We start from the raw sequence: 26,087 nt of genomic DNA on the forward strand, positions 1-26,087 counted from the left end.
TTTCCCCCCTCCCGCACTGCATATTTGCAATGCCCTTCCCCCCGTAGCCACTACAGGTATGCGGGTTGCGTTCGCGTTTTTATTTCCGTTCCCTTTTCTTTTTTTAATTAACGCAGTGGTATCCTACTGTCAAGTATTACCGAACTGCGGAATGGAGAGAGCGCAGAAGTGAGACATCTATTTCGCAATTTGCTATTTTGTATCTCTGTTTTCTTTTGTGCCGGTGCACGTGTGTTGTTGTGATCATTAGCGCTGTTTTATTTTTTAGTGTGCGCATTTGAAAAAAAACAAAAAAAAACACTGTACCCTCTCATTGTATTTTCATAATGTCGCTTTTCGAATATACTGCATCTCTGTTTTGTCACCCCCGATCTTAAACTTATACATTCCCTCACGAGTGGAACATCACAGTCTCAACATCCAAACAAAAAGAGGGCAGACGACGGGGAAAATTTGTAGGAGACAAAGAAGATAACTTTACCAAGGAATATAAAGAATTGTTCGCCGGCTTAGAAGGGGGAAGGCAACAAGACATGAATCAACTGGAGAGCCTCAAGAAACACACATGTGTTGTAATCGACACAGCAGATTTCTCTCTTCTGAAAGAATTTTCTGCTGAAGATGCCACAACTAACCCATCGTTGGTCCTAGCTGGCAGTCAGGTCCCGCAACACGCTCACCTCGTCAATAGTGCCGTAGAGTTTGCACGCTCTAATGTCTCTCGGCTACGTGATGGCCTCCTCTCCAGCGCTGATGATGAGCGCGCCCAGTTGCTGGAGCTCGCAGTTGACAAACTAACAGTGAGTTTCGGTGTGGAAATCCTAAAGGCCATTCCTGGTCGGGTGAGCTCAGAGGTAGATGCTCGCCTCTCCTACGACGCTGACAAGATGGTCAAGAAGGCGCAACATATCGTACAATTGTATGCGGAGGCTGGTGTACCAAAGGAAAGGTTGTATATAAAGCTGGCTTCCACGTGGGAGGGCATTCGCGCCGCGGAGCGCCTGGAACGTGAGGGCATCAACTGCAACCTCACATTACTATTCTCATTCGATCAGGCCGTGGCCTGTGCTCAAGCAGGCGTTGCCCTCATCTCTCCCTTCGTTGGTCGAGTATTGGATTGGTATAAAGCAAAGTACCCGGAGCAGGCCGACACATTCATTGGAGCACAAGATCCAGGCGTCATTGCTGTAACGAAAATTTACAACTACTACAAGCGGCATGGTTACAAAACCGTTGTGATGGGAGCATCGTTCCGCAACACTGGTGAAGTACTAGAGTTGGCTGGTTGTGATAAACTTACCATTTCTCCTAAGCTACTGCAAGAACTCGCCAGCACACCTGGTGAAGTCGTGCGGAAATTGGACCCGGCACGACTCACCCAATCCATACCGAAGCTTTCTGAATTGACAAGACCGGAATCTCTCTTTGAGAGGGAGACAAACAACATGGCAGTTGAGAAGTTGGAAGAAGGTATCCGAAACTTTGCAAAGGATACAGAAAAGTTGGAAGCACTCATCGCTACACTTTTGTAAGGGAGGGTACCCACCATCAAGTAACTTTCAGATATATTCATGTTTGGCGACATGGTAAAGTAGATACGTTTTTACGGGTTTGATTGGTACCCGGCTGTTGGTTGAAGTGCGAGTATTGTGTTGCGACTGAGATTGTTATAGTAGACTATAATGGTCACTCCATCCATACACAATGCTGTAGCGGAGACGAGGCTAAGTGAATCGAATTAATAAGAAGCCTCAATGGAAATACACTATTGGTGACATTCCACGGGTAAACACTATGTTGCTTTTCGGATGTGGCGCAGGTGGCTAAGTGGAATGAAGAGGGGAAACTAGAAAAAAGGAAGGTTTGTAATGACAGAAGCAACATTAATGTTTGACAGTACCGTTCCCCGTAGGGAGACAAAAATTTGCCCACACAAACTTGCGTGCGACGGTAAGTGATAATATGCATGCTCTTTCCGTCACTGTGGCGTCGACGCTTCTATTACTGTTAGTCGTTGTTCGGCTGAACTCGGAAACGATTTCCCTCGGTTGTTCGGCTTGTTCCCACTGCCTTATGTACGTTTATGTTATCATCTTCGCTGTATTTCAGTTCTCACTGATGGTCCAGCCGAGTTTGTTCAACGTTTGATGGAAAGCAAGAGCAGGTGATTAATAGCCCCTTATCGCGTCAAGTTTAACTTTTAAAACTTGTCGAACGTCGAGTGTTATTGAACGCTCCTTTTCCTTTACCTTTTGTTTTCATATTTTTATATTTTTCGTCAACGGTACTTTCTCTGTCTTTCCATATCTTTTTCGTCTTTGTTTTGCTGAAATAGCGAGTGTAATTCTTTCCTCCCCCCCCCCCACACGCACACGCACCTCTTCCTGTGTGACTTTAAGTCGCGCACGAAAGGGATAAGGATGGCAGAAAAGGGGAATACAAGTAATGAGCGAACGAATGAAAGATAATGGGAGGGGAGTAGCAAAGCATCGTTTGCTCACAATTTCATTCATCAATACAAAAATGTGGAAGCGCACTAAGTTTATGGAATCGTACTTTCCAACTTGAATGCCCTTCTCCCTTTTTAAACCACCGAGTTTTATTACCTCCCGTACTTTCTCTCTTGTTTCTTTTAAATTTTACATAGATATGCATGCGTATCATTTCCAGCACTACCGACTAATACGCCGCCACCCTGTTGCGCGGCCTCACACGCCACTGGCCGTTTGGGGACCTTCAGCGACGCGGGCAACAGCTGCCCGAATGGCTTCGACGGCACCGGCCCTCTCACTTCTCTCATGGTCCGTGGACGCAGCGGGTCAAACGCATCACCGCTGCAAGCGCCGACTGACGTTGGCTGAGAGGATCCCTCTCCTCCAGCGCACCATTTCAGAGGCGGCTCCAGACATCGTTGCTTTGCAGGATTCCTCTCTGGAGGTGGCGGAAGCCCTCTGCTCTCCACAGTCATCATCTACCGTAGAAGGTGATCATATCGGACCAGGCCGCAGCGCCCTTCTTGAGGGAACTGAAACCGAACAACTCCCACTCAACAAAGGGCGGGGTGAGTGTAGGTACCAATGTATAGGAAGCACACGCAACGGGCGATGTGGCCACATCCAGTTGTTCAGACGCATCGACTCCTTGTGGGACGGACGGTTGCTTCCCACTAGCCCTTGCCTTACAGCTGAATTCGTGTCAAATGCGTCGGGGTCTGATGGTGGCCTGCGTTTTGTACTGAGCAACGTTGATCTTACTTATCGTGGAAAAAGTCTGGGGTTAGGGGGGAGGCCACTTGCTCCACTGGAGGTGAGTTCGGGCGGAAGTCCATTTACACTGCAGGTTGGTAGAGATGAAGCAACACCTGGGCGGCAACCGCAACTGCAAAGGGTCAGGGGGAGACTTGATCCTCATCGTGAAATAGCACTTGAATTTATTTCCAAGGTGGCAAAGCCCGACATTCTACTTGGGAACTTCTTCATGGGCCAAAGTGAGACTATGCCCGGTTACGAAGACGCATGGGTGCTTGCGGGAGCCCCAGCGGGGCATGAACGTACGGCAAATACATTTGCTCACCACAAACATGATGCTCAGACAAACTTCTTTTACTTCGTATCGGATGATGCACTAAAGACCGTACCTGAGGGATCTTCCAGCACGAGGCTGCCACCACCAACATCCATTGCTGGAACCCCTGCTGACACGGGAATCGAACCTCCAGCAAATGACTGCCGTTTAAGCATCGAAAATACTGACTGCATCGACGGTAAACACAAAAGCATGGTGAGTTGGCCGGACACAGAAACAGTTGGAGAAGCGAGTGGTTGCGTGACACCGCAAATAGCAGGCAGGTTTCAACGCTGCTTCTTCCGTTCTTTGCCATCGAAGCACCATAAGCGGGAGCATCCGCTTGTGCGACGGTATGGAAGGCGGCAGCTGCTTGTTCTAAAGCCCTTCACAGATGCGCGTCTGACGGAAAATGAAGCACGGCGCCTGGGTAGTGACCCTGAGAAGTTGGTGCGCTGCTCAGCATCCGATACGTACCCTATCTTAGTACTCCTTTCTTGATTGTGGAGTTGCATTTGCTAGGTGATTTGGACGAGACAGTGCGGGGGTGCCCAATTCTTCCTCTTCTGAAAAAGGGAGAGCTTTTGTGGAACACGCGAGGACATTTCTTCCTGTTATTGTTGTGTTCGATGTGGAGGGCTAGTTTCCGTTGCTGAGCGCTGTCGCAGCATGTGAAGTGAAGGTGGGATACCTCTGTTGCGTCTTCTCTTTCTTTGACAAAGTTCCCCAGAAGAACAACGACGATTCTTTACCTGTTTTAATTGGTTTCCCTCCCCCCTTTCTCTTTATCTTTTACCCGCCGTTCGACTTGAAGGGTGAGTCCACCTCTTTGTTGCGCACGAGGTATGCTTGATCTAGATAGCTGGGTGGATGAATTTCATGCCGGAAATGAACAGAAAGCGGTGAATCAAGACACCTGTAACGCCGCTGCGGGATCTTCACCCTCTCCGTTGAGTGTTGATGTCATCACGTTGGCATATCGTCTGCGTACACCCTGCTGTGTCCGACACACCTTACCGTCCGATTGTCCGGTGGGGTGCGTGGCGTCACCATGGTGTCTCGCTGGACTCAGCACCTTGTCAACAAATAACACTACACTACAAGATTTTGTAGCGGACCTTTTGGGTGATGATACGTCCCTTGCATCGTCGCATCAACCGCAGCTGCAACGGGGTGAACATGGGCCAAATGACGGTGATTCTCCTGCAGACACCTCCTCAGTAGACGTCTACAAATACCCTATTCGGAGAGGCATACGTGACTTGGGTAACACCTGTTATTTGAACGCTGTGCTGCAGATGCTCTTCCACATCCCTGCAGTACGGGATGAAGTGTTACGGGCGTCTGCTTCGTTCCCTGTCGCTGCCCACAACTCTGCAAAGAAGATTACGCCCCTTCTGGCATCAGGCTTAGGTGAGTTGTTCGCTGAGATGGCGTACAGTCGCGATGAGAGAGGTGTGGATGCCGAACGCTTTGCGACTTTCCTTTCCATCGATAAGGGGATCCAGCAGGATGCCCAAGAGTTCTTCGTGTTACTAATTAACTGGCTTCAGCGAGAGGTAGGAGATGCTGTAAGACACGTCTTTGAGGGCACCATTTTGCATGATCGAGAGTGCAGCAAGTGTGGTCGATCGTGTAAGCGAGCCGAGCCCTTCTCCTTCCTTTCGCTCCCGGTGAGGCAGAGCATCGAGGAGTCGCTGGAGGAGTTACTCCGCGTCCATGAAGTGCAAGGTTTTAAATGCGAGGAATGTGGTGCTGTAACGAGTGCATTTTCGCGTCTGCATATTCGAACGTTACCTGACGTTCTTGTGGTTCATTTTAACCGGTTTAGTTTCAGTCTGCAGGAGAAGAGGCGGGAAAAAATAACACGATCAGTTAGTTTTCCGATTGAGTGGGATCTTACACCGTACAAAGATAGGTGGAGGCAAGTGCAAAAGCAAACGGCGAGTAATAATAGTGGTGTCGCCGATTCTGTAGTAGAAGCCCGTTCGAACGCTGCACAGCTTTACAGGCTTGTCGGCGTTGTCAACCATCACGGTGAGGCTGCAGTGTGTGGACACTACACCTACCACGGGAAAATGGACGGCCACGGTGGATGGTATCAATTTGATAATGCAGTAGTGACGAGGCTACAGCGCTTTCATGGGACGCGGGCTTCGTCCAAAGAGGCCTATATGTTAGTGTACGAACGGCATGCGCATCCAACAAACAACCCATTGACTTCTGCTGAAGAAGACGTTGAGAGGGCGGGGTCACTGGACACAACTATCATCTTGCCCCCTCATCTGCAAAATCATATCGAACGCCTAAATCACGAAGTGGAGAAGGTCCGACAGGCTAGGCAGTTGCAGCGGTCGGTTGTGATGAATTTCCTGAAGCAGTGGAAAGATGTGGCCGATGATATCTTTTACCGCAGCGCGCGACGTAAGGGTCATCCAATAGCCGTTATGGAGGAGTGTGAAGATCTTACACAGTACGTAGCATTTCCCACTCGATGGATGAAGCTCTTCGGTCGCTGTTTCATTCCCTCTTATATTGATACAAATCGTTATTGTAGTTTCGAGAGAGGAATGAAGCGCCATCGCCGGAACTCGAGCAAATCGGCGGTTGAATTAAGTAATGAGTTGCCGGCGGCTGGTAGCGATAGCAAAGAAGTTGAAGACAATGCACCACTGGTGGCCGCGGAGATGGTTCTTGACACCACAAAAGGAGCGATGCCAGGGGACTGCGTTCTGATCAAGAGCATTTATAAGTCTACACTAACAGACTACTTGGAGGACGTGCGTTGCCCTCACGGAAAATTAGCACCATGGGGTCAGTACAAACTTCTGTCAGGAGCTTCGGCCAGGAGATTGAATAGTTTTCTCAACAGCGTACCCTCGTTGCTCACTTCTCTAACTACTGTTGGTGAGTTTACTCCCTTCAAGGGGTGGAAACTTAGTGAGTACATTTGCGAGGAATGCGTCAAACGCATGTCGAAGGAGGTCCAGCGGATAAAGACGTCATGGAATGAGGACATGGAGATTCAGACCGCTGTCACCCCTACGTCCAAGTTTGCTGAACGTGAAGACGCCGACGAGTTGGTATACGTGAGTGTGGAAGCGGTGGAACACTGGGAACAGATGCTAAAGGTGACTGAAAAGTATCGGTACATTGTGAAGCAACAGGGATTCACGGGTCTTGTAGTTGCGATGAAAGCAAGAAGCGAGGATGTGGACACCGAAGTGATACCACTGCCGTCTCCGTCGAAGCTTCTGTGTGAACACCAACTTCTTTCCTCAGTTGCGGCAGTTCGCGAGGTTCCAGCATCTGTTTGGCATCTCCTCAAGAAGCGTATCTTGCAACTGTTCTATGGTGACAGTGTCAGCGTCAAGCATACCCTCACCCCTTCAGTGAAGGCACATATGGAAATGTTACTTCCCTACCTCCCTGTCAGTCGCACAGGCAAGTGCCTGGAATGCATTCAAAACAAAATGAGGATGATGATGGAGCGCCACAGTGCTAAGATGGAAAAGTTAAACGAAGGAAAGCGTTTTTCTACGCTTGTAGAGGCTAGTCGGGTGATGGCACTTCCTTCTGTGGAGGTTCGTATTCGACATCCCAACACGCTCGTGTGGAAACGAGATATTAAGCGCTCGTATCGTCGCTGTTACCGCACGTGGGAAAGGGAGCAAGAGGACAAGATCACGGCAGTTGAAGCTCGAATTAAGAGTCTGAAGGAGGTGGGGGGACAACGGGAGAAAAAACAGAGGACCCTCCCCACGCCGCCTGTAAGGTGCGACAGAAAGCAGTCACAAGAACCGTCGGACAGTCAACAAGTCTGTGAAGTGACCTGTGAAAACTCCCAATCTATCCCTGATGTTATGGAAGTTCCCTCACCTTTGCAATCGGCCTGTGACGAACTCGCTGCACTCCGTGCAGCGACACCCCCAGATGTTTCCGCTGTGTATGGTTGTATCCCAACATGGTGGGTAGCGCGGTGGTACAAATGGTATACAAATGATGCCGATACGGGTGTTGGCCCACCACCTTGTGTCGACTATTCTGCGTTTTTTTGCCAACACGGAGGCACGGTGCTGCCACCGAGTTCACTCAACCCCACAGACGCCCATTGGAGCAAAACATTTACCCTTGGCCCTATTATACGGGCATGGAAAAGTTGGCTGAAGGATCCATCGGCGCTTGATGTCGTTGAAGAGAGTGGGTCGGTCCACTTCCCTCCAATCGTGCTAGTACCGCTAAAGGAGATGATTGCCGTGCTCGAAAGGTATGGGGGCGAGGGACAGCTACTACCGGAGGTAACTGACTCAAAGGATCTTGTCACCCGCTTGAACAATGGCAGAGTTGTGTTGTTTGTGGAGCGAAGGGGGGAGCGCATGCTTGACCCGCCGACATGTGAGATCTGCTCGACTGCTGTACTTGACGGGGTTACAGAGTTGTCTCGGGGCTTCATAGATGGCAGTTTACGGTTGCGTCTCCACCTTCGCCGCAGTAAGAGACAACACTACGATGCTAATGATGTGCTCTCTGGTGTTAGTTACAACATGACTGTGGGCAAACTGAAGGTTGAAATTTCTCAGCGAGTGCTTGAATATCACGGCTACATCCTACCTGTGAATGACATGAAATTGCTCCTCGGGCGAAAGCCGCTTGGACCCAATAAGATCTGCAAGGAGAACACATGTGCAAACAGCGATGGAAATGCTCCTGATGGTGCAGCTTCCCCTTCTGTAGCATCCGACGATCGCAATGAGGAGTCGACAACGGGAGCACTCTCCACGGTTGATGTGGACACATGTACGTTGTTTGAGTGCGGCCTTCGTGATGGCGATGAAATAACAGTTGACGCCTCGAACACACCTTTAGAAAAGGTGCTAGTAAATGACAGCCTCTGTATTCGAGTGCCGGGGGCTCCAACATCCTCCTCAGAAACGCCAACTGCAGAAGACGTTGCGGCATTCGGAGCGACTCGACTGTACGGAGTGCTGGATAACGTACAAAACGGGCGCGAGAGGAAGGCTCCAGGGCAGAAGGCATGTGCAGTTTGCACTTACCTGAACGTTCGCGAAGCGGAGCGCTGTGAAATGTGTGAAGCGGCACTGTAGGAAAGAAGGGCCGATTTGAGTTCCGAGCTGGAAGCCGCAGCCGGTGTGCCTGCCGGAGGCGAAGTTTGTTCAAAATATACGTATATATGTTTGTGAAGCGTGACGTGTGTTAGTGGCTAAGGAGGGGCCTATATTCGAATGTTGGGCTTTCCCTCTCCCTCCCTCGTGTCCGCGTGTATGCGGAATGACAACTTCATTTTAATGCATGCGCCGTTTTCACTTACTTAATTCTGGCGGTGCCACACTCCCCATCGTGCCACCGGTAGCCGGTGGGTTGTCTTCGTTTCGTTGGAAATCCCCTCTCTTCCCCTTTCACCTTTGTTGTTTTGTTTTTCTGCGCACATACCACTGCATTGCAGGACTCCTGTGTTTTCTCTTTTTCTGTTTTGTGGTTTTCCTACCCATATTAGCAGCTGGGGACGGTGGTGCTTACCGGGAGCGGTTGTGAGATATGCGAACCCTGTACTTCAAAGCGAGCCGTTGCACCTGTAATACATTTGCTTGGGGGAGGTGGAGAAATTGTTTTCAGTTGCATATCATTTGAAGCGATCATAATGCTGTGTAGGGGATTGATGATCGGGATTGGTTAACGATCTGTACGTTTGTTGTACTTACCTTCTCTGCTTGTTGTGCTCCCTTCGTCAGATTTGTTTTTGCATTCGAATTGCTTTTCTTTTGTATCTTTTCCTTTCAGGGAGGAGGAGAGAACCTCTCTCACTTGGAGACCCAATACTTTGAATTTTAAAGGTATTGGGAACATAGAGTGGAAGCATGGGAAAATAGAGAGGCAAAGGGAAAAGGTATGGGAGAGTTGTTCGTTGTGAACGAGGATTTCCTGAAGGTGCGGCCTCTTCCCTTGTTGCTACTCAGTTCTTCACTTTACTTTATCGGCCTCATGCCTCGCTATTTCGGCTCGTGCTTTATTTTTTCTCTTTCCCAATCCATTATTTGTCAAAATATTTCCCATCATTACCCATCGGCAGCCTCACTACACACACACATATTTTTTTTTTTATAACCTCGTGCAAAAGGGAAGTGTGGGGCTGCCATGCTACGTGAGAGTTAATGGTGGTGAAAAAGGAAGGTAAGTTAGGCGGCGCGGAGGCGGGCTAATTTTTTTTTTAATGATTTGAGGGGAGGAGCTCCTATTCCTTTTTGTTTTTTCTGTTATTGCTTCCTCTCCATAGAGAGAAGGGGGGTACATTTGCGTGTTTGTTACAATCGCGGTGCTTTGGGATGTGCCGCGGGAAGGCCACTGATTTACTGGATGGAAGAAGCGTTGCAGAATATGATGTTGCTTCCGTTGATTCCTTCATGGTGGCTTACTTCTTCGCCCCTTCATTCCTTCACAAGTTCTACATTTATATTAATGAGTTGATGTCTCTGGGCGAGTGCCGTCGGAATGTGCCTGTATTCTTCGTATAAACTTTTGTGGATGCAGTCGCATTGCAGAAAAGGGGCGCAAATTAAATAATCTTTGAGTAAGCAGGGTAAACAGCGAAGGATGAAATAATATGAAAGTTTTGGCTTAATGTGTTCCGCTGCCTCTTGGTGCGTCTTCGTTCCTCTCTGGAACGCTCACGGGATTGCAAGCCTGTGCTTGGCCTGTGAGCTGCATGAAGCATATCGAGGGCATTTGCGAAAACGGGAACCATATGAATCAGAAAAGAAATTTACTTCGGACTCTTCGGTCCGCGGCATGCCGCGGATGACCTAACAGTTGACAGTTTTCATGATGCGGCGCATCCCTGTCTATGATTTTCTCCTTTTCTTATACCTTCTTCTTAGGTGTTTCTAGTCCAAAAAAGTTCCGGTAGCATCTGACAAGGGAAGGCGAGGCAAGGGGGAAAAAAAGAAAAAGAAGCATCATTTATATACATTTTACTGCGTACAGTATCAATATCGGTAATAATAAAAGTAGTCTGTGGGGAATCTAAGAGCACATTATACATTATGGCGCGCGTTGAACTGCCCGCGTTGATCGACTGCCATGTGCACTTTCGCGAGCCTGGTCTTGAATACAAGGGCGATATGCAGAGCGAAGCCGCTGCCGCATACGCTGGTGGCATTAATGTAGTGTGTGATATGCCCAATACCCAGCCGCCTACGCAGACAATTGAAGCTTTCGCGGACAAGGTGCTACGCGCCAGTAGAGTGAAGTCACGATGTGACATGCGGTTCTTCTTTGGTGCTACGGCACACGAACATATAGAGCAACTGGAGTTGATGTGGACGCAACCGCAACACGCTGAGTTGCGGAGGCGTTGCGCAGGCCTCAAATTGTACTTGGACAATTCCACTGGTAACATGAAGAGCAGTGGAGAGGTCGTTGAGGCGGCGTTTGCACTGTGCGGAAGACTTGGAATTCCACTTGTAGCGCACTGTGAGCATGCCGAGCACAATGAGGCGGCTTCCGCGGCCCATGCGTACACGGGACCGGCTTCCCACTCCAGGCGGCGACCCGCCGAGTCGGAGGTTGCATCAATATCCCAAGCAATTGAGCTTGCGGGTCGCTATTCCACACAGTTACATATTGCACACTTGTCGACCGCCGGCGGTGTTGAGTGCTTGCGGCGGGCGCGGGCTGCGAGTGCTGCCGGCAAAAAAGGTGTTCCGCGTATTACAGCGGAGGTGACGCCGCACCACTTATTTCTAACGGAGGGTGACTATTGCGGTTGTGGAAGCCGGGTGAAGGTGAATCCGCCTGTGCGGCAGTGGAGCGACGTGGAGCAGCTGTGGGAGGCGGTGTTAGACGGAACGGTAGATTGTATCGCCACCGATCACGCGCCACACACGCTGCAAGACAAAAGTGATGAGTCGAACCCGCCGAGTGGAATGCCGTCTATTGAGCTGGTCGTGCCACTCCTGCTGACAGTGTGCGCCGGACGGTGGCCGCACCCAACAACATCCATGCCAAAGGCCTTGCAAGAGCGTAAGTTGACGGTGGATGACATTGTGCGGCTCATGCATACAAACCCAAATCGAATATTCGGTTTGGATGTGACGGAAGAGAAGAAGCGGACATTTGACACAAGTGTGGAATGGGTTGTAGAGGAATCACAGCTACATTCCAAGTGCAAGTGGTCACCGTATGCAAACTGGAAGCTTGTGGGGAAAGTAATGTGAATGCGCCTGATCGGTTCAGCAGGAGCAGGGAGGTTGTTGGTGAAGGGAACATATTTGTGTTAGGTGCATTTGTTTTTGAAGGAGAGGGCAAGGGCGATGTTTCATTTTGTTTTAGCATCTGAATGGAGAAGCTGAGCGTTGCGAAGGATTAACCCCTTTTCAGACAGACGTAAGCGCGCAGGCACGTGCTCACTTCGCGCTGAGATCGCTTTTGGTCGGCGAGGAGGACGATCGATTAAGTTTTTTTTGTCATTTATTTAACTTTCTACCATCATGGGAAGCGCAACAAAAATGGGCGTTTAAGGAATGGTAAACCAGGAATGACTTAGTGCGAGCTGTGTATGTGGATACAACCAAGGTCCCACTGAATGTATTCTTGCCCGGGTTGCAAAATGAACACTTCCCGGTACCGTAGATGCCAGTGAACATCTTAGTGAACATTATTCCTTCAGTACATTTTGTGCGATAAGGGGCGCGGTGGTAGGCAGATGGCTGTGAGTTTGCTGTCACTCGTTATGACTGTGTATTGTGTTTTGGTACACAGCCACATTCAACCAGATGGTGAAACATTTAATGAGCGCTTTTCCTGCAGCGCCCGCACTGATTCGCATGTTAACACGGCGAAATAACGGTGAATGAAACGTTGCACCGGTTGTCAACTAAACAGTGGAGACTCGGAAAGGATAACTCAAATGGGGGGAGAAAAAGGTAGACACAGGGAGACGTGTCATTTTATTTTTCAAGTTTGGGAAGCAAACTGAATTACTGCCCGTGAAACAACGACTGAAATGTTGGGAATTCTTCACCACATGCAGGCGTATTAGGCACCCTCTACGCTTTATTTTTCAATTATGTTTAATGTTTTTTTTTTACAGCTGACATTTGGAATCACATGATGACGCGCGTACATATGTTTAATATTGGCGAGATGGTTCTGTATGTTGTGGCAATGTGCTGCCGGCGAATAAATTCATAACGTCTAGTTTTTATTTTCTCCCCATTCAATATGCACACAACCTTCAGAGAGTGTAGGTGCTGTAGACATTGACTGTACTACCTTACACTGAAGGAAAAAGGATATTCAACATCATCTTAGTTATTTAACATCAGCCCTCCTTATTACGTATCATTGCATATGCGTCGCTTCCCACCCGCCGTCGGCGTTAGCCTCCGGCAGCTTCGTCTGGTGGCCTCACCAGCTGTTGTCCGCAATGTTCCCCCTGTGAAGTCTTTTGCACCTTTGGGAGCAGCTGCAACAAACGAGGATGTCGCACGGGCATTCAACGTCCCACCGGCACTACTCGAGAACTCATGCAGACCCGCGGAATGCCTCTTCGCAAAGATGGATCTCGCCCGTTCCCGCTTTGCCCCTCTTATCGCTACAATCGGCTCCGAGGATGTGACAAAGATCGCAGCTGAGGTAAGGGTTGCAAAAATGGGGAAAAGCGTCTCTACATCAGCCGTGGCCCCTCCAAGCCGCACGATACCCCCTGTTGCTGGGGCAAAGGAGAAGTTTAAGACAAACGTGTGGAAGAGTGTTCGTGAGTTGGTGACGTTCTACGAAGAGGTGATGCTCCCGGTGCGTGTGAAGAACGAGGAGTTCAAGTTTCACGAGTTGAACAACTTTCATATCAAAGACGACCTTAAACGCGGTCTTTCCGCTTTCAAGCAGGACTATCTGGACAATCAGAAAGTGAAACTGGTAGAAGTGCAGAAGCAAATGGAGGCGTGCCAGAAGTTCATTAGGGATATCGGTGCCTCATCCTTTGACACGAACATTTTTAACGACATAGCAAACATCCTGCGCATTTGCGGTGAACGAAACCCCTATGCCCTCCGTCTGTCTCTCCAGGTTCTGGAGGATATGAGCCTTGTGGGTGTGCCCTTTGACGACATTACGACCAAAATACTCAACGCTGCTGTATTCAATGATGGGCCGTTGGATGATTCAGCTCTTCTCTTTACCTTACTGGAGTATCCTGAACGTGGAGAAGTTAGCGTTGCGACTAAACCCGTCGAGAAGATTGCGGACGAAACGCTGGAAGTTATCAGTCGGCGTCACCGCACGCCACTGGATAATGGAAAGTTACTGCGGCAGAGTGACACTCATCCATGCCTCCAACGATCACCTGAATAAGTGAATGTTCCGTTCGCTTCCGCACGTACATGTACCTGTTGAAAAGTGCTCTGACAGTGCGGTGGTCGATTGTATTTCGCATGACGTTATAATGGGAGAATACGTGGCGAATACATGAAAAAATATATATATATAACGGAGGAAGAAAAAAACGATGAAGAGAAAACGAGCATTTCAATTGACAGAATGCACGCTGAGTCAGCGGCCTTCGGGAACAGTATGCCCCCCATAGTCCATTGCACCTACTCAGAAAAAAAAACGCACAGACACCCAAAAGGGCACAAAAGCATTTTCCTCTACCTGCAGTAGTATCTCCCGAGGGTCGGGAGGAGGGAGCGGTTGGGTATGGTAGGAGAGACATTTTGCCGGTTTCCTTTTGTGTTCATTTAACTCTCTTGTCTTGCTTCCCATTAGGCTGGACCCACAATCCTGGTTCGTGTTATTTTATCGTACACACAGTAGCGGACTTACGGTGTATGTTGTTGGTGTGACGGAGAATCTGAGGAATCCGGCACGCGGGAAGAGATCAGGCATTTGCACGAATTCCTGTATTAGTAAAAGGAAAACGAAGGGAAGCGTGCAGCTGACGTGTGTCCTCTCCCCTGAATCGGAATATGTTCATTCCGAAACCTGTGTTATATAAGAAGTAGAAGGGGTTAACGAGTTATCATCATTCGTTTTGTGACTTTTTTTCATTATTTACACCATTCCGTCTTTAACTCATTTACCGAAGGCGTGGAGGATTTTTCGAAGGTGATTACTAGCGTTTTACCGCTACTGTTGATTGAGTGCGTTGCTCCCCCCCCCATGTTAGCGGAATACTTCACCAACCGCACAAATACGCTTTTCCTCCTTTTCTTCCCCTTTCAACTTTCGCGCATATGCAGGCTCTCTGCTGCTTTGCGGTTGGGAAATTCTGCTTGTAGTTGTACCGCAGCGCTAGCGTGTTGTACCGAGCCGTGTCTCTTGCCAGCGCGCGGTACATGGATTTTGTTTTCCCAGTATTTGTTCCAGCGAGCGACTGTGTGGTGGAAAAGACTGTTACGGAGAAAAAGTCACTTTGGGAACTTGTCATTGAGGCTTCATCCAACCGGACGTATTCCCGGACAACTGATGCCGATACCGTGTACTGCGCGCGCCCAGATGAAGGCGCGAATGCTTACGGTAAGCCCGAGGGCGACGATAGCGATTACGAGAAGGAGGCTTCCGCAGCCATCGCACCCACCTCCAGGAGTTCGTGGATCCCAACACCGTACATGACGAAAAATCTTCTTTCCTCGGGGTTCGTTTCTCAGTTTTGCACGCTAAATGCTATCGAGTGCTCGGCGAGAGTGCCACCGCCCCCGTGCCTGCGTTTGGAGGACTTACAACTACCGCCAGTGGCTCTGAAACGTCTGCGCGAGCAGTTGTTGCAGTCATTGCGCAAGAAGTTTCGTACGGGGAGTGTTGTTAAGTCGTTCCACACATCTCAAAAAACGGACGAACCAGACCTGCGAGAGCTGCGAGAAATCGTGCTTAATGGTGCTACGGGGGAGCAAGAAGGAAAGCAGTGTAGTGAAGAAGAAAGGGTTGAATGCATGGCTGCAGGCGGCGATGATGGGGAGGGGGAGGATAGGTTGGTCCTGACGGCATTGCAGCAGGTGACGTTAACATCGATGCTACTTGGCCACCACACGGTAAGCGTCGCACCACATGGAACGGGGAAGAAAACTGCGGGACTCATAGCGACGGCCGCCCTCACACTAGCAAGAGAATGTGATACACTGAAGGAATCTTTGAAAAAGGAGGAACAACAGCAAGAGGTTAAGGAGGAATCAGAAAAGAGTCAAACATTTCCCTCGTTGGCCCCACGGGCCATAGTACTTCTCAGCAGCTTCCGCGAGCTGCAACGGTGCAACCGATGGCTTCAGTATGTTTTCACTGCTGAGGCATTTGTACCTCTCACCTTCCGCCGCGGCACGGCCCAACTGGTGAAACTGCCCGTGCTGTTCGCACCTCCGCCCCGCAGGCCCGTTCGTGCCTTACTCGATCATCCCGTGCAGCCTCCATTGGACTTACTGCCACAACAACAACCCGTACCACAGGAACCAGAGGACCGTCAGGAGCCCCGGGTACTTGAAGAGGAGGCTCAGGAGAGACAGGAGAGTTTGCGTGAATCTGACCACCGAGGGCACAAGAGACTGCGTGAGCTCTCGGACGATTGTCACCACCGTCGGGGACACCGTTACCGCAGCCGTAGCCGAAGTCTAAGGCAGCGTCATCGCCACCACCACCGTCGGGACCGTCACCGCGGAAGCAGCAGGTCGGTAACGGGACGCGAGGTGGAGGGGCGAAAGCAGAGATATCGTGATTGTTCTGAGGACCGGAAGCGGAGGAGACGCAGCCACAGCGGAAGGGGAAGAAGGGAGAGATCTCGCCGCCGCTACCGCAGCAGAAGCCTAAGGTCAGACAGCCATGAGCGTAACGGAGGTCGTCGTGGCACACATAAGCGGGACCCACCCCGTCCCCACTCGTCTCACTCAAACGTGGCTGAGGGTACCCGGAAACCAAGTGACCAACAAAAAGGAGATGATGCACCTCACTCGGCAGCACCACCACTACCTTCTTCAACGCCACCAGAGCCGGCACAGCTGACGGTACGCCAGTCCGTTCTTGACGACGTGGAGGAAGTCCCGCATTGCTTACAGCAGCACGTGCCTATACTCCTCGCAACGCACCAGTCCTTTGCAGATGCGCTGCAGGAGGTGCGTGGGCAGGCTGAAATGCTGCCATTCGAGTGTATTCGTGTTGTGTGTATCAGTGATGCAGATCGCGTGGCGCAACCAAACTCCCAGGCTTCCCTCCTCCCTTCGTGGTGGGTTTCTTTCTCGAACGCCGTTGACGTAGATTGTCAGTTTATTGTTTCGGCTTCTCGCATGCTTGACGAAGTAGACACATGGCTGCGGGAGACAGTTCTTAATGATACGCCGAATGTGATAAATCGTTACCGCCAGCGGGATGATACCGTGTGGCTCGCCGTTCAACACATAATAGAGGTCGTACATGTAGATGAACCCACCGACTACAGGCAATCGAGGCAGTCTTATGAGGGTGTGGAAGGGGCCAAACTTGATCGGCTTGCCGACATCGTCACACGCCACTTTTCGCCGCCTCATGGCACTGGTGCTGCCGATGGTGCAGCAGGCAATGTAGCGGACGCTTCATCTCCACACCATGCATCGTCGGTGGTGGGACGCCTAATTGTCATGGTCTCTTCGAGGAAGGAACAGGAGGCGGTGTTTTCCCATTTGTTTTCTCTACTTCAATCACAGAGCGACCGGGTTCGTTGTACGTGTCAGTGGGAGGAATTCCAGCAAGGTAATGCTGATTTGCTTGTAGCATACGACTGGATGGTAACCATTGCCCACGACCACAGTGAGGGTGAAAGCAGGAGCCACTGCCCGGTTAGTGTGGTGGTAAACTATAGTTTTCCGCGCATGTTGTTGGCACCTGGGAAGGAAGAGTCTTTGCTGGAATGTCTTGTCATTCGGACGCGTAGCTTACTGTGCGGTTACGCGCCTGCTGGTGTTAATGATCACCCGAAAGACCAAAGGAGTGGTGTCTTTGGAAGAGAGGGGAATATCACTAGGATGCCCCTCAGTGTCTTAACGATTTTAACTGCGAGGCAGGTGCACGGGCGACTTGGCAGATTGCTACAGCAGCGCGCTCAAGCTCTAACGTCGGAGTGATAATGCAGAGTTGTGTGCTGAGGGGAAGAGAATCGCTGATTTTAGCACAGGGTTGAGCTGCCGGGTGTGGCTTGAGGTTGAGGTTGAAGTTGAGGTTGAGCAAGCAACGGCACGTCTCCGCCTGACGGACGCTGGTTGCGGCGTGCCAAAGTGGGTTCCGTTTGGGGCACATGACGCTGTTAGTGGCGCACAAGCGAAACAATAGGTAGTGAAGCATTGTACGCGTACTCCCAGGAGGTGGCTACCATGGCCGCATTTCTCATCTCATTTCATTTTTTCTCTTGGGTTTCACACATATACTCGCATACACGTACCACTATGAAGAAATAGGCATGATATCGCCCAGTACATTGCTGAGGTCAGCCAGTTCGCGAGGGCCTTTCCCTGCAGCGTTGAGGCGACTCTTCTCGCAGTATCCACGAAACGGTGGCGAGTTTTTAGGCAACCTGCTCGTCGGCCACAACGTCTTTATAGCTGACCAACCACGTAAGTATGATGTTTGTCACGCACGGCATTTCTCCCTACTGGAGTCACTTAATATAGTGCCACTATTCACGCTGACGGTGGTTCACTATTTTTCCACGTTTCTTCTGTTTCCCAGCCGCCGAAATATGATCCCAGTGCTCATGACAGAACTCACCAACAAATCTAAGATGGAGCAGGAGTGGCTTGAGGCACTGGCCGCTAAATCGCCTGCCGACGCCGTGGCGTGGCGCGCGGCCATGCTGCTTTCCCACCTCGTTCTGTTCCCAATGTTTCTGATCCTCTCCGCGATTGCACCACAGTTGGTGCACGCAACATTGGAGCGAACCAACGAAATTTTATATCAGAAGTACGCTTCTATCTCTACTGGAGCGCCAACCTTCGTGAAGAAATGCATGGAGGATGCCCGAGACACATCGACCTACCACAGCATGCAGTTGAACATTTCCACCGACTACGTGGCTGCTTTGATTATTGTGGTGCTGGTGTTATACTTGAACTCCTGAAGGTAGTGAGGGAAGTTTTTTTTTTAACGACGCGGAAGCACCGGCACGGCAAACATGACAAATCTAACGTGCGTCCATCTTCTGTGCACTTTAAAAAAATTTTTTTGACGCTAAAGCAGTATTTGTTAGTTGGTGGAGTCATTTTTGTTTCCTCTGTCTTTTTGCTGTTGTATTGTTACTGGAATCACTGCTCTGACACGCCGGAGCAGGAACCACTGGAAATTGTTAGTTAGCCAAAAAAAAAAACGGGAACCCCGCGGAGGCACCGCGTGGAGCAAATTGGCACAGCGTAAGGACAACTGTAGTTTTCCCCCGTATATTATTGGGGCAGAAGTAGAGTACGTTTGCAAACAGGAGATCTTGTACAAGCAGTTGTAGTGACAGTGTTGCAAAGATGGTAGAGAAGAAGCAAGCAAAGAAACAGCGGATCCGCATGACAAACAAGGCGGTCGAGGGGCTGCGCTTCTCAACGGTGCGTATGCCTGCCAAGAGTGAAGTGCAAAAACAACAGACAGACATCAGCCGCCTCATCAGCGACCACGAAGATAAAAGAAGTGGTGACAGCACTCGTGAAAATGGGGAAGAAGGGGCGAGGGGGCGAAGTAGCGGCAACGGGAGGACCCGACAGGTGGGTAGTGCGGCGTTTGACCCCATTCCAAACGATCCCATGTTTTTTATTGTCGAAAAGTCCAAATACTGGCCGCCCCCTTCCCTGGAGGACTTACACAAGTCCGTTGGGGTTGAAATGTCGGGTGACGGTTTTGACCCATACGACCGCCGCGAGGACGACGAGCAGGCGCGGCAAGCGCGGACAAAAATTGTGCGGGGTGAACTGAACCACCCTCGTGGGAAACCACGGAAAAACACGCTCGTTAAATTGGAGAGCAGTAGCGGTAGTGACACAGACAGTGACAAGTGAGTATGTTGGTGGCAGAAACTATACCAGTGGAATCATGAGATCGTGGGGTTGAGATTATGATCAACGGCGGCACTGCAGAGAACGCACGTGCGGCCGAAGGGGATCTAAATATGCATCATTTTGCTCACTTGTTTCCATTTCTCACCATACCCCTCTCAGAGGGGAACTACTCATTTTGCAAATCGGTTAATATTAAAGGACCTAACGTTTTTGAAGGGGGTTGCGCGTAACACCATCATGCCATGTTCGGAGATATTCATTTTCTGTGGTCTTTCCAGTGATGACCAATGTTCTTATCTTTCCCACTTTTTTTGAAGGTGCACCGGAGGTGTATATGTTTGTGTGTGGGGGGGGGGATGACATTGGTGACTGTGCTGAGTACGCACGTATGCGATACCTCCCATTTCACTACTTCACGTTGAAGAAAAGAATAAAATAAACTGGAGAAAAATACGGATGGATCCCAAATGCTCCCCGATTTACAACTCAATTCCTCTCGTACCCGTTGGCAAAACACTTTCCGGCCTTTATTTTTCCTCTCTCTATCTGGTAATCTCCACGTTTAAAATGACAACGAGCGAGTCCTCAGTGGGCGCTAGCACTCGGCGAAGTCTGCAAAGGGACAATTCGGCGATACTAATAACTCAAAAGGGGGCAGGAGTGTGTTGCGCTAGGTATCGGATGTTACGGCATACAGTGAAATTGTGCGGGGCATTGCAGCATCTTTTAGATCATAGTACACGATTTATCAACAACCTAATATTTCTTGCTGGCGACCATGCTTCAGCGGAAACGACACCAACCGACCGACACACTGCGAGTAGGGGTTCATCGGTGCAAACTCAAGGTGCGGCAGAGAATTGGCACCAAACCCAATACGTGCATGCGGCCGAGGTGATACGGAATGCAGCCGCAAGGGACTACCTTCTTGACAGCGAGTCTGATACTGCAGAGTTGCACGCCTCGCTTGTTACGGCCTTGATGCGAGGGACAAGATGGGGCAGTACTATCTCACAAGATACTGACATGCTGTTAATAAACGAGCTCGAGAGGGACGTTGCAGACCGTGTTGCCAGGATGTTTTTGCTTCCATCGCGGTTTATGTGGCGTTCGTGCCATCAAGCTGTACCCAACGGCGGGAGAGGCAATCAGTGCAAATGCAATGTGCTAGTTGTGCCGAAACGTTCTTCCGATTTGTCAAATGTTCGTCATCATGTTTCGTCGGGGGATGCGGATTCTGGAGGTGGCGGTGGCATTATGCACAGCAGTTCGCTTGAAAGTCTCATTGTGCTCATGAAAACCGCCAAGGCCCAAGCCCGCGCACGTTACTTGAGCTCACGGTTTAGCTGTCCCGATGATGAGAGTCGTATGTCGCAACGACTGGTGCTGTACTGCAGTGACCAGTCTGACAAGCTGCTTCTTCAAGCCGCACGGTGCACTGGCGTCCAACACGTGCGGACACTTCAAACAGTTTATTCACCAAAAGTGCACAACTACCCGATGCAAGTTGATATGCTGAAGGCGGCGTTGGCGGAGGATGTTTCTCATGGGTTTTACCCGTTGCTGGTCTGTGGCGTATTCGGTTCGCACGTGGCTGCGTCGGTTGATCCACTTCAAGAGATGGCTGAGTTGTGTCAGAAGCTTAAGTTGTGGTTTCACATTGACGCCAGTCACTCCGGTCTCGCACTTGCGGCAGGCGCCGCTAGTGTAACCGTGCCACAAGACACAACCGTAGCCTCAAGCATGGAAAAGAAAGCCGAAGTCGTAATGACAAAAGATACCGTGTGGGAAGAATACATGCATTCATTTAATCAAGCCGCCACCCTCGCTGACTCCGTTCACTTTGGTGTATCCTCGTCATTTTTGCCGACTGCAGCTAGTGCCTCATCCACCGCTCTTCTTTATGTCTCAAATGTGGCTAAGGTCGATGCTGCCTTGCGTCATTTGAACAGATCAACCGAATCATCCGTAAATGCATGGTGTGCTTCCTCTCGCGCACAGCAAATGTCTCAGATGCTCCAGTTGCGACTGGAACCACAGCACGTGCACGCCAATGAAATCATCCGTCTGTCGCTGATCCTCCACCAAATGGACGACGCTTACGTTTCTAAGCGGGTGAGAGACCACCAGGCTGCCATGTACCACCTTCAGCAACGGATACGCGCTGATGGACGCTTCGACTGCTCCGTTCATGCTTCGTGTTTTGGAATGGTGTTGTTCCGTTGGCTCTTGCTTGCAGACGAGGAGACAGAGGCGCTTATGTGGCGCTGGGATGAACTGTTGAAAGCGCAGCGGGTGTCAAGCAACTTTGGAGAGGGAATTCGTCCATTTTTGGGGCTCGTGCGAATACAACGCCGGTTACATATTTGTGTAGGTTTTGTGGGTGCTGTTGGTGGGGGTAAAAGCTGTTGCGCACCGTCTCTGAGTCAACGTGACGTGAACACGCTTGTTGATTCGCTGACGGAGGCGGCCAGCTTTGGGAGAAATGAGGGCCGTGTCGTTTAGTACCGCTGGGGAGAACGCGTGAATAGGTGATTTCCGAGCAGTGGGGTCACTCGTTGCCGATTGTGAAGGTCGTCATTTCTTGTTTTGCTTTTGAGTTGAGTTGATTCGGTTGTGAAACTGGGGGAAAGGTGTATTATTGGAGCTTCCCCAGCACGGTTGGCCGTTACGGAAGATACGCATACGTGGCCGCAACTCCTTTTTGACTTTTTTTTCTTTTCACAGTAATAATGGTCACGCATGGTATTGGGAAATCCCGTCACTTTTGGTGGCCCTCACAGATTCATGGTGAAAACGCTAGATGCGTTTGTGGTGCGCGTGTTCGCCTTGCACGGAAAGAATTCGAGGGGGATGACGTGCGGTTATGCCCAATGTGTGTTTTCCCGTGGCACGGTGCCCCACTTGTGGAAATTCATGCGTGAAACCTCTCATCTTTTTGTCCCTTCTTTCATTTTCTCACGCTGTAACGTACTTTACTGGAAAGTGGTTCCTCCACCAAGGAGAAAGGTAGTACAGGAAAAGGGAAGGAAGAGGTTTTATGCACCGCGGACCGCCGGCACTTCTGCATACTGTAGGCGTCGCGACACGGAGCAAATCATTCGCAGCGAGTACGAAACTACCAGGGAGATTAACACCTCTCCCGTCGACATCTTCCACGCTCCAGCCTACCAACACTTTACTGTCCTCTTCAGCGGGAATAGCCTCTCTGCGCCAGCTCGTCAGCGCCTCTACACTAACCAGCACTTCAACAAGCGGCAAGAAACGTGTCGGGTCACTGGATGCTCACTGTCGTCTCCTCTCAAGAGGAACCTCAGCCGATAGTTACATGCCAATGACGTCACGCTCTTTCGATGTTTTTGAAGGTAACAACAAGCAGGCATGGCTGGATCTCAAAACTGGCTGGTGCCATCTCTGCCAAGAACCACTAGGTGCGACAATGGGTGTCCATATTGGCGACCGTGATCACACTAATCTACAGTATTTTCTGTTTCTCTACGCAGCTCATGGGCGCCGATGGTCAAGTGAGGAGGTTCTTCGTTCCTGTCTCGCCACCGCTCCGACGGTGCACAACTACGCGACAAGGCACACAACGTGGGACCACTTGCATGTCATGGACGACGCGCTGCGTCGCGCTGAGTTGGAGGCGCTTCTTTTCCATCTGACACACCCACCACAACAGGCCCTGTCGCACGTGCTTCAGGGTCGCAGCCCACTGGGATTTTGGTACAGTGGAGAACGTATGTGGAAGTTGCGTATCTCGCGCCTCGTCACGCAGGTGTTTCCCCCCATCTCTGCGGGGATGATGACAAACTTCACACAGAAGTGCTGGGGTCGTAGTAACGGCGAAAGGATGTATGATGCCTTAAGGTTGCAACGAATAAAGGCTTACTATGGCTGGCAACCGTACGAAAGTAAGGAGAAGAAAGCCTTTTTCGTGCGGCAACTGCTGTGGGAGCTGCTTTCCGTGGAGGTACGTGACGAAGTAGATGAATTAACAAAGCACATGGCGGATCTTGCGCTACGGCGTATGGCGTTTGAGATGATCTTCTTGCAGTCAATGGAATACATGCATAAGGTACAATATGTGTACGATTTGATGGGGAGACCCACTGTGGATGAACTTGCAGCAATGAATTTGCTGTAGGATGTGGGGCAAAACGCCGCTGCGGCAGGCAGTGGTGAACGGATGAAACAGAACCACGGGGCTTGTAAGTTTACACGTGTAACATCCCATAACTTCTCCACTGGGGTTGCGTGTCTCACTATTCATATCTGTGTACAGTAACGTTCACGCCAACGCGTGCCACGGGTAAGCTTTCCTTCCTTTTATTTTAGTCTCCTTTATTATCAGCCATTGGATCGTGTCCGTGTGAGATTGATAACGAAATGCGATGATGTACCGGTGGAGCCCCCCGTCACTCTCCAAAAAGGTGAAGGGAGATACATTTCTCTCTTCGCTGGCACAAAGGGTCGACAGTGTTGCTGCTACATCATCTTCTCGGCAGGAACCGGGAGGGACGCTGAGTAACTTGCGTTTGGGGTTGCGCGGAAGCAGTACGATGTGCCGGAGCGCCTTTTCACTTCACTCCAACCAGAGTTTGGTGGGAAATCGTATATTTGAATGTCCAAACAAACATATTTTCTTGGATACTAATGCTTCCTATTGCCATTTGTGCCGCGAGCCGCTCGGAGTTTCTTCATTCACACATCTCTCTGACCGGGAGCATCACAATGTCCAGTTATTTCTCTTTCTATCCGCAGCATTCCCCCGCGGTACACTTCGTGACGCAACCGATCTATCAACGACTTTTGCAAAAACCACCTGGAGGGCGATTGGCAGAGGCGACAACACGGCAGGGGAATCAATCCTGTATCATCCGGATGAGGTGATGGATGACGCTGCCCGGTTCTGTCCTCGTCTTTTGGCCGCCGTGAAGGGTGGTTATGCACATACAGAACAGGAGGCCCTACGCCGCGCCAGTCTGCAATCCATGCTTATTCTACTCAGTAGCGGGTCGATCACCTCGGACGGTGCCACTCGACGGGAACCGGCGGTACTAGGAGTATTTCATGGTGATGTTTTACCTGAGTTGGCGCACAGCGGTGAACGACTTTTCAAGGGGGAGGTGTCACGTCTCATTGTGGAATGGTTCCCCGCGTTAAGTGCAGGAGTGGGCACACAGATAGCACACAAGTGCTGGGGCCGCTCTAATCTGGAGAGTGTTTTTGATGCCCTTCAGTTACAAACCCTAATAAATCAGCGGTGCAACAGGGCAGCGGTGCGGGGGTCGGGGTCGGGGTGGAAAAGCACCTTGATGAAGGGACTTACAACTAAAACGGAGAAGGCAACATTTATGCGACTTCTGATGTGGGAGCTAACCACACGAAATGAAGATGTAGGTGGAGATACCAACGATGGCGTGTCTTTAAATAAAGTGGACCGCTTGCTTCTGGAGCTGACGAGGAAGCGACTTGCATTCGAGATGGTTTATCTCCAATCACTGAAGTACATGCATTTGGCGGATGCCCTTCTACAGGAGATGTCTTACCCATCCTTGGAAGATTTGGTATTAATAGGCGCAGCGTGATCCTGCTCCACGCGAAATTCTTATTGAGGGTTGTTGGTGATGTCGTGCGTATGATTGGAAAGGGGAGGTGTGAAGTGGTTTCTCACGTAGGTTGCTAAACTTTCCTTCTGATATCTACCCTTTGCTTTCACACCCCCATAGTAGCGGTCCATTGGGGAATTCGCATGTCTGGACTCTGACTAAATTAACGCAACTCCGTTCCCGCTATTTTTCCTTTTGCTACCACCATTGCTGTTATTACTATCATTATTTTTCTCCCATTCTGCATTCTTTTCTTTTTTTTTCTTTGACACAGTAACAACATCAGTTGTCACCTAAAAAAAAAAGTGAAGAAGAGATGTAGGAATGTACATGAGAATACATCAACAAGCTTTGAGGGCGTGGTTTCAAATATGGTGAAAAGAGGTAAGCTTTGGAGGTGTGCAAAGGGGTAAGGAGTTTCTTTCGGTGCTTGCACAAGAAGTGGGAAAGAAAAACAGCAGGAAAAGTCACTTGGGTGATCATAATTTTTGTTTTTTAATCTCAAGAAATGGGGAGCGAAGGGGGAAGGCAGAAGGTGGACTTTATGGAACCTCAGTTACAGTTGATGATGGCGTTGAGCAGCAAATGAAGACGAGGAAATGATTCCACGCGTATCTACTTATTTTTATAAAGCGGAGAGGTGCCACATCAGCGATGCGAAGATTTATTAGTATCGGAAACTTCACACGCTGATCATTATCACCTTCATCTTTACTTAATAGTCAAGAGAAAAAACACAGTCGGAGAAAAAATTTTTTGGATGTAGGAGTTTGTTTATTTGCGTTCCTTTTTTTTTTTATGTATGTGTGTGTGTGTGTGTGTGTCTGTGTGTTTCTCCTTCACGAGGGGGAAAAAAAAATTCTTTTTGTATTGTTTTTTTTTCCATCATTTTTTCTGTTTTTTTTTT

General features: G+C 49.9%; 9 protein-coding genes and 2 pseudogenes across 11 annotated transcripts; all 11 read left to right on the forward strand.

The window, feature by feature from the left end:
- Positions 1–533: 533 nt before the first annotated feature.
- On the forward strand, positions 534–1,532 carry TEOVI_000802100 (transaldolase, putative; the record flags this gene model as incomplete). Its single annotated transcript, XM_067222444.1, has 1 exon — positions 534–1,532. One exon carries the CDS (start codon positions 534–536, stop codon positions 1,530–1,532), a length of 999 nt encoding a protein of 332 aa, XP_067078545.1.
- Positions 1,533–2,568: 1,036 nt separating this feature from the next.
- On the forward strand, positions 2,569–4,065 carry TEOVI_000802200:pseudogene (annotated as a pseudogene). Its single transcript has one exon. A coding segment is annotated over exon 1 (1,497 nt).
- Positions 4,066–4,409: 344 nt separating this feature from the next.
- TEOVI_000802300 (ubiquitin carboxyl-terminal hydrolase, putative) lies at positions 4,410–8,669 on the forward strand (the record flags this gene model as incomplete). Its single annotated transcript, XM_067222445.1, has 1 exon — positions 4,410–8,669. One exon carries the CDS (start codon positions 4,410–4,412, stop codon positions 8,667–8,669), a length of 4,260 nt encoding a protein of 1,419 aa, XP_067078546.1.
- Positions 8,670–10,622: 1,953 nt separating this feature from the next.
- TEOVI_000802400 (dihydroorotase, putative) lies at positions 10,623–11,795 on the forward strand (the record flags this gene model as incomplete). Its single annotated transcript, XM_067222446.1, has 1 exon — positions 10,623–11,795. One exon carries the CDS (start codon positions 10,623–10,625, stop codon positions 11,793–11,795), a length of 1,173 nt encoding a protein of 390 aa, XP_067078547.1.
- Positions 11,796–12,930: 1,135 nt separating this feature from the next.
- TEOVI_000802500 (uncharacterized protein) lies at positions 12,931–13,932 on the forward strand (the record flags this gene model as incomplete). The annotated part of the gene is made up of 1 exon (XM_067222447.1): positions 12,931–13,932. The coding sequence occupies one exon, from the start codon at positions 12,931–12,933 to the stop codon at positions 13,930–13,932; it is 1,002 nt and encodes a 333-aa protein (XP_067078548.1).
- A 983-nt stretch (positions 13,933–14,915) lies between these two features.
- On the forward strand, positions 14,916–17,660 carry TEOVI_000802600 (uncharacterized protein; the record flags this gene model as incomplete). Its single annotated transcript, XM_067222448.1, has 1 exon — positions 14,916–17,660. One exon carries the CDS (start codon positions 14,916–14,918, stop codon positions 17,658–17,660), a length of 2,745 nt encoding a protein of 914 aa, XP_067078549.1.
- Positions 17,661–17,992: 332 nt separating this feature from the next.
- On the forward strand, positions 17,993–18,649 carry TEOVI_000802700 (uncharacterized protein; the record flags this gene model as incomplete). The annotated part of the gene is made up of 1 exon (XM_067222449.1): positions 17,993–18,649. One exon carries the CDS (start codon positions 17,993–17,995, stop codon positions 18,647–18,649), a length of 657 nt encoding a protein of 218 aa, XP_067078550.1.
- A 394-nt stretch (positions 18,650–19,043) lies between these two features.
- Positions 19,044–19,568, forward strand: TEOVI_000802800 (uncharacterized protein; the record flags this gene model as incomplete). The annotated part of the gene is made up of 1 exon (XM_067222450.1): positions 19,044–19,568. The coding sequence occupies one exon, from the start codon at positions 19,044–19,046 to the stop codon at positions 19,566–19,568; it is 525 nt and encodes a 174-aa protein (XP_067078551.1).
- A 681-nt stretch (positions 19,569–20,249) lies between these two features.
- TEOVI_000802900 (Pyridoxal-dependent decarboxylase conserved domain containing protein, putative) lies at positions 20,250–22,073 on the forward strand (the record flags this gene model as incomplete). Its single annotated transcript, XM_067222451.1, has 1 exon — positions 20,250–22,073. The coding sequence occupies one exon, from the start codon at positions 20,250–20,252 to the stop codon at positions 22,071–22,073; it is 1,824 nt and encodes a 607-aa protein (XP_067078552.1).
- A 535-nt stretch (positions 22,074–22,608) lies between these two features.
- Positions 22,609–23,715, forward strand: TEOVI_000803000 (KREPB8; the record flags this gene model as incomplete). The annotated part of the gene is made up of 1 exon (XM_067222452.1): positions 22,609–23,715. One exon carries the CDS (start codon positions 22,609–22,611, stop codon positions 23,713–23,715), a length of 1,107 nt encoding a protein of 368 aa, XP_067078553.1.
- Positions 23,716–23,962: 247 nt separating this feature from the next.
- Positions 23,963–25,159, forward strand: TEOVI_000803100:pseudogene (annotated as a pseudogene). Its single transcript has one exon. A coding segment is annotated over exon 1 (1,197 nt).
- The last annotated feature ends 928 nt before the right edge of the window (positions 25,160–26,087 follow it).

The sequence above is a fragment of the Trypanosoma equiperdum genome (genome assembly GCF_001457755.1).
Source record: "Trypanosoma equiperdum strain OVI genome assembly, contig: ctg_1631, whole genome shotgun sequence".
NCBI classification, from domain to species: Eukaryota; Euglenozoa; class Kinetoplastea; order Trypanosomatida; family Trypanosomatidae; genus Trypanosoma; species Trypanosoma equiperdum.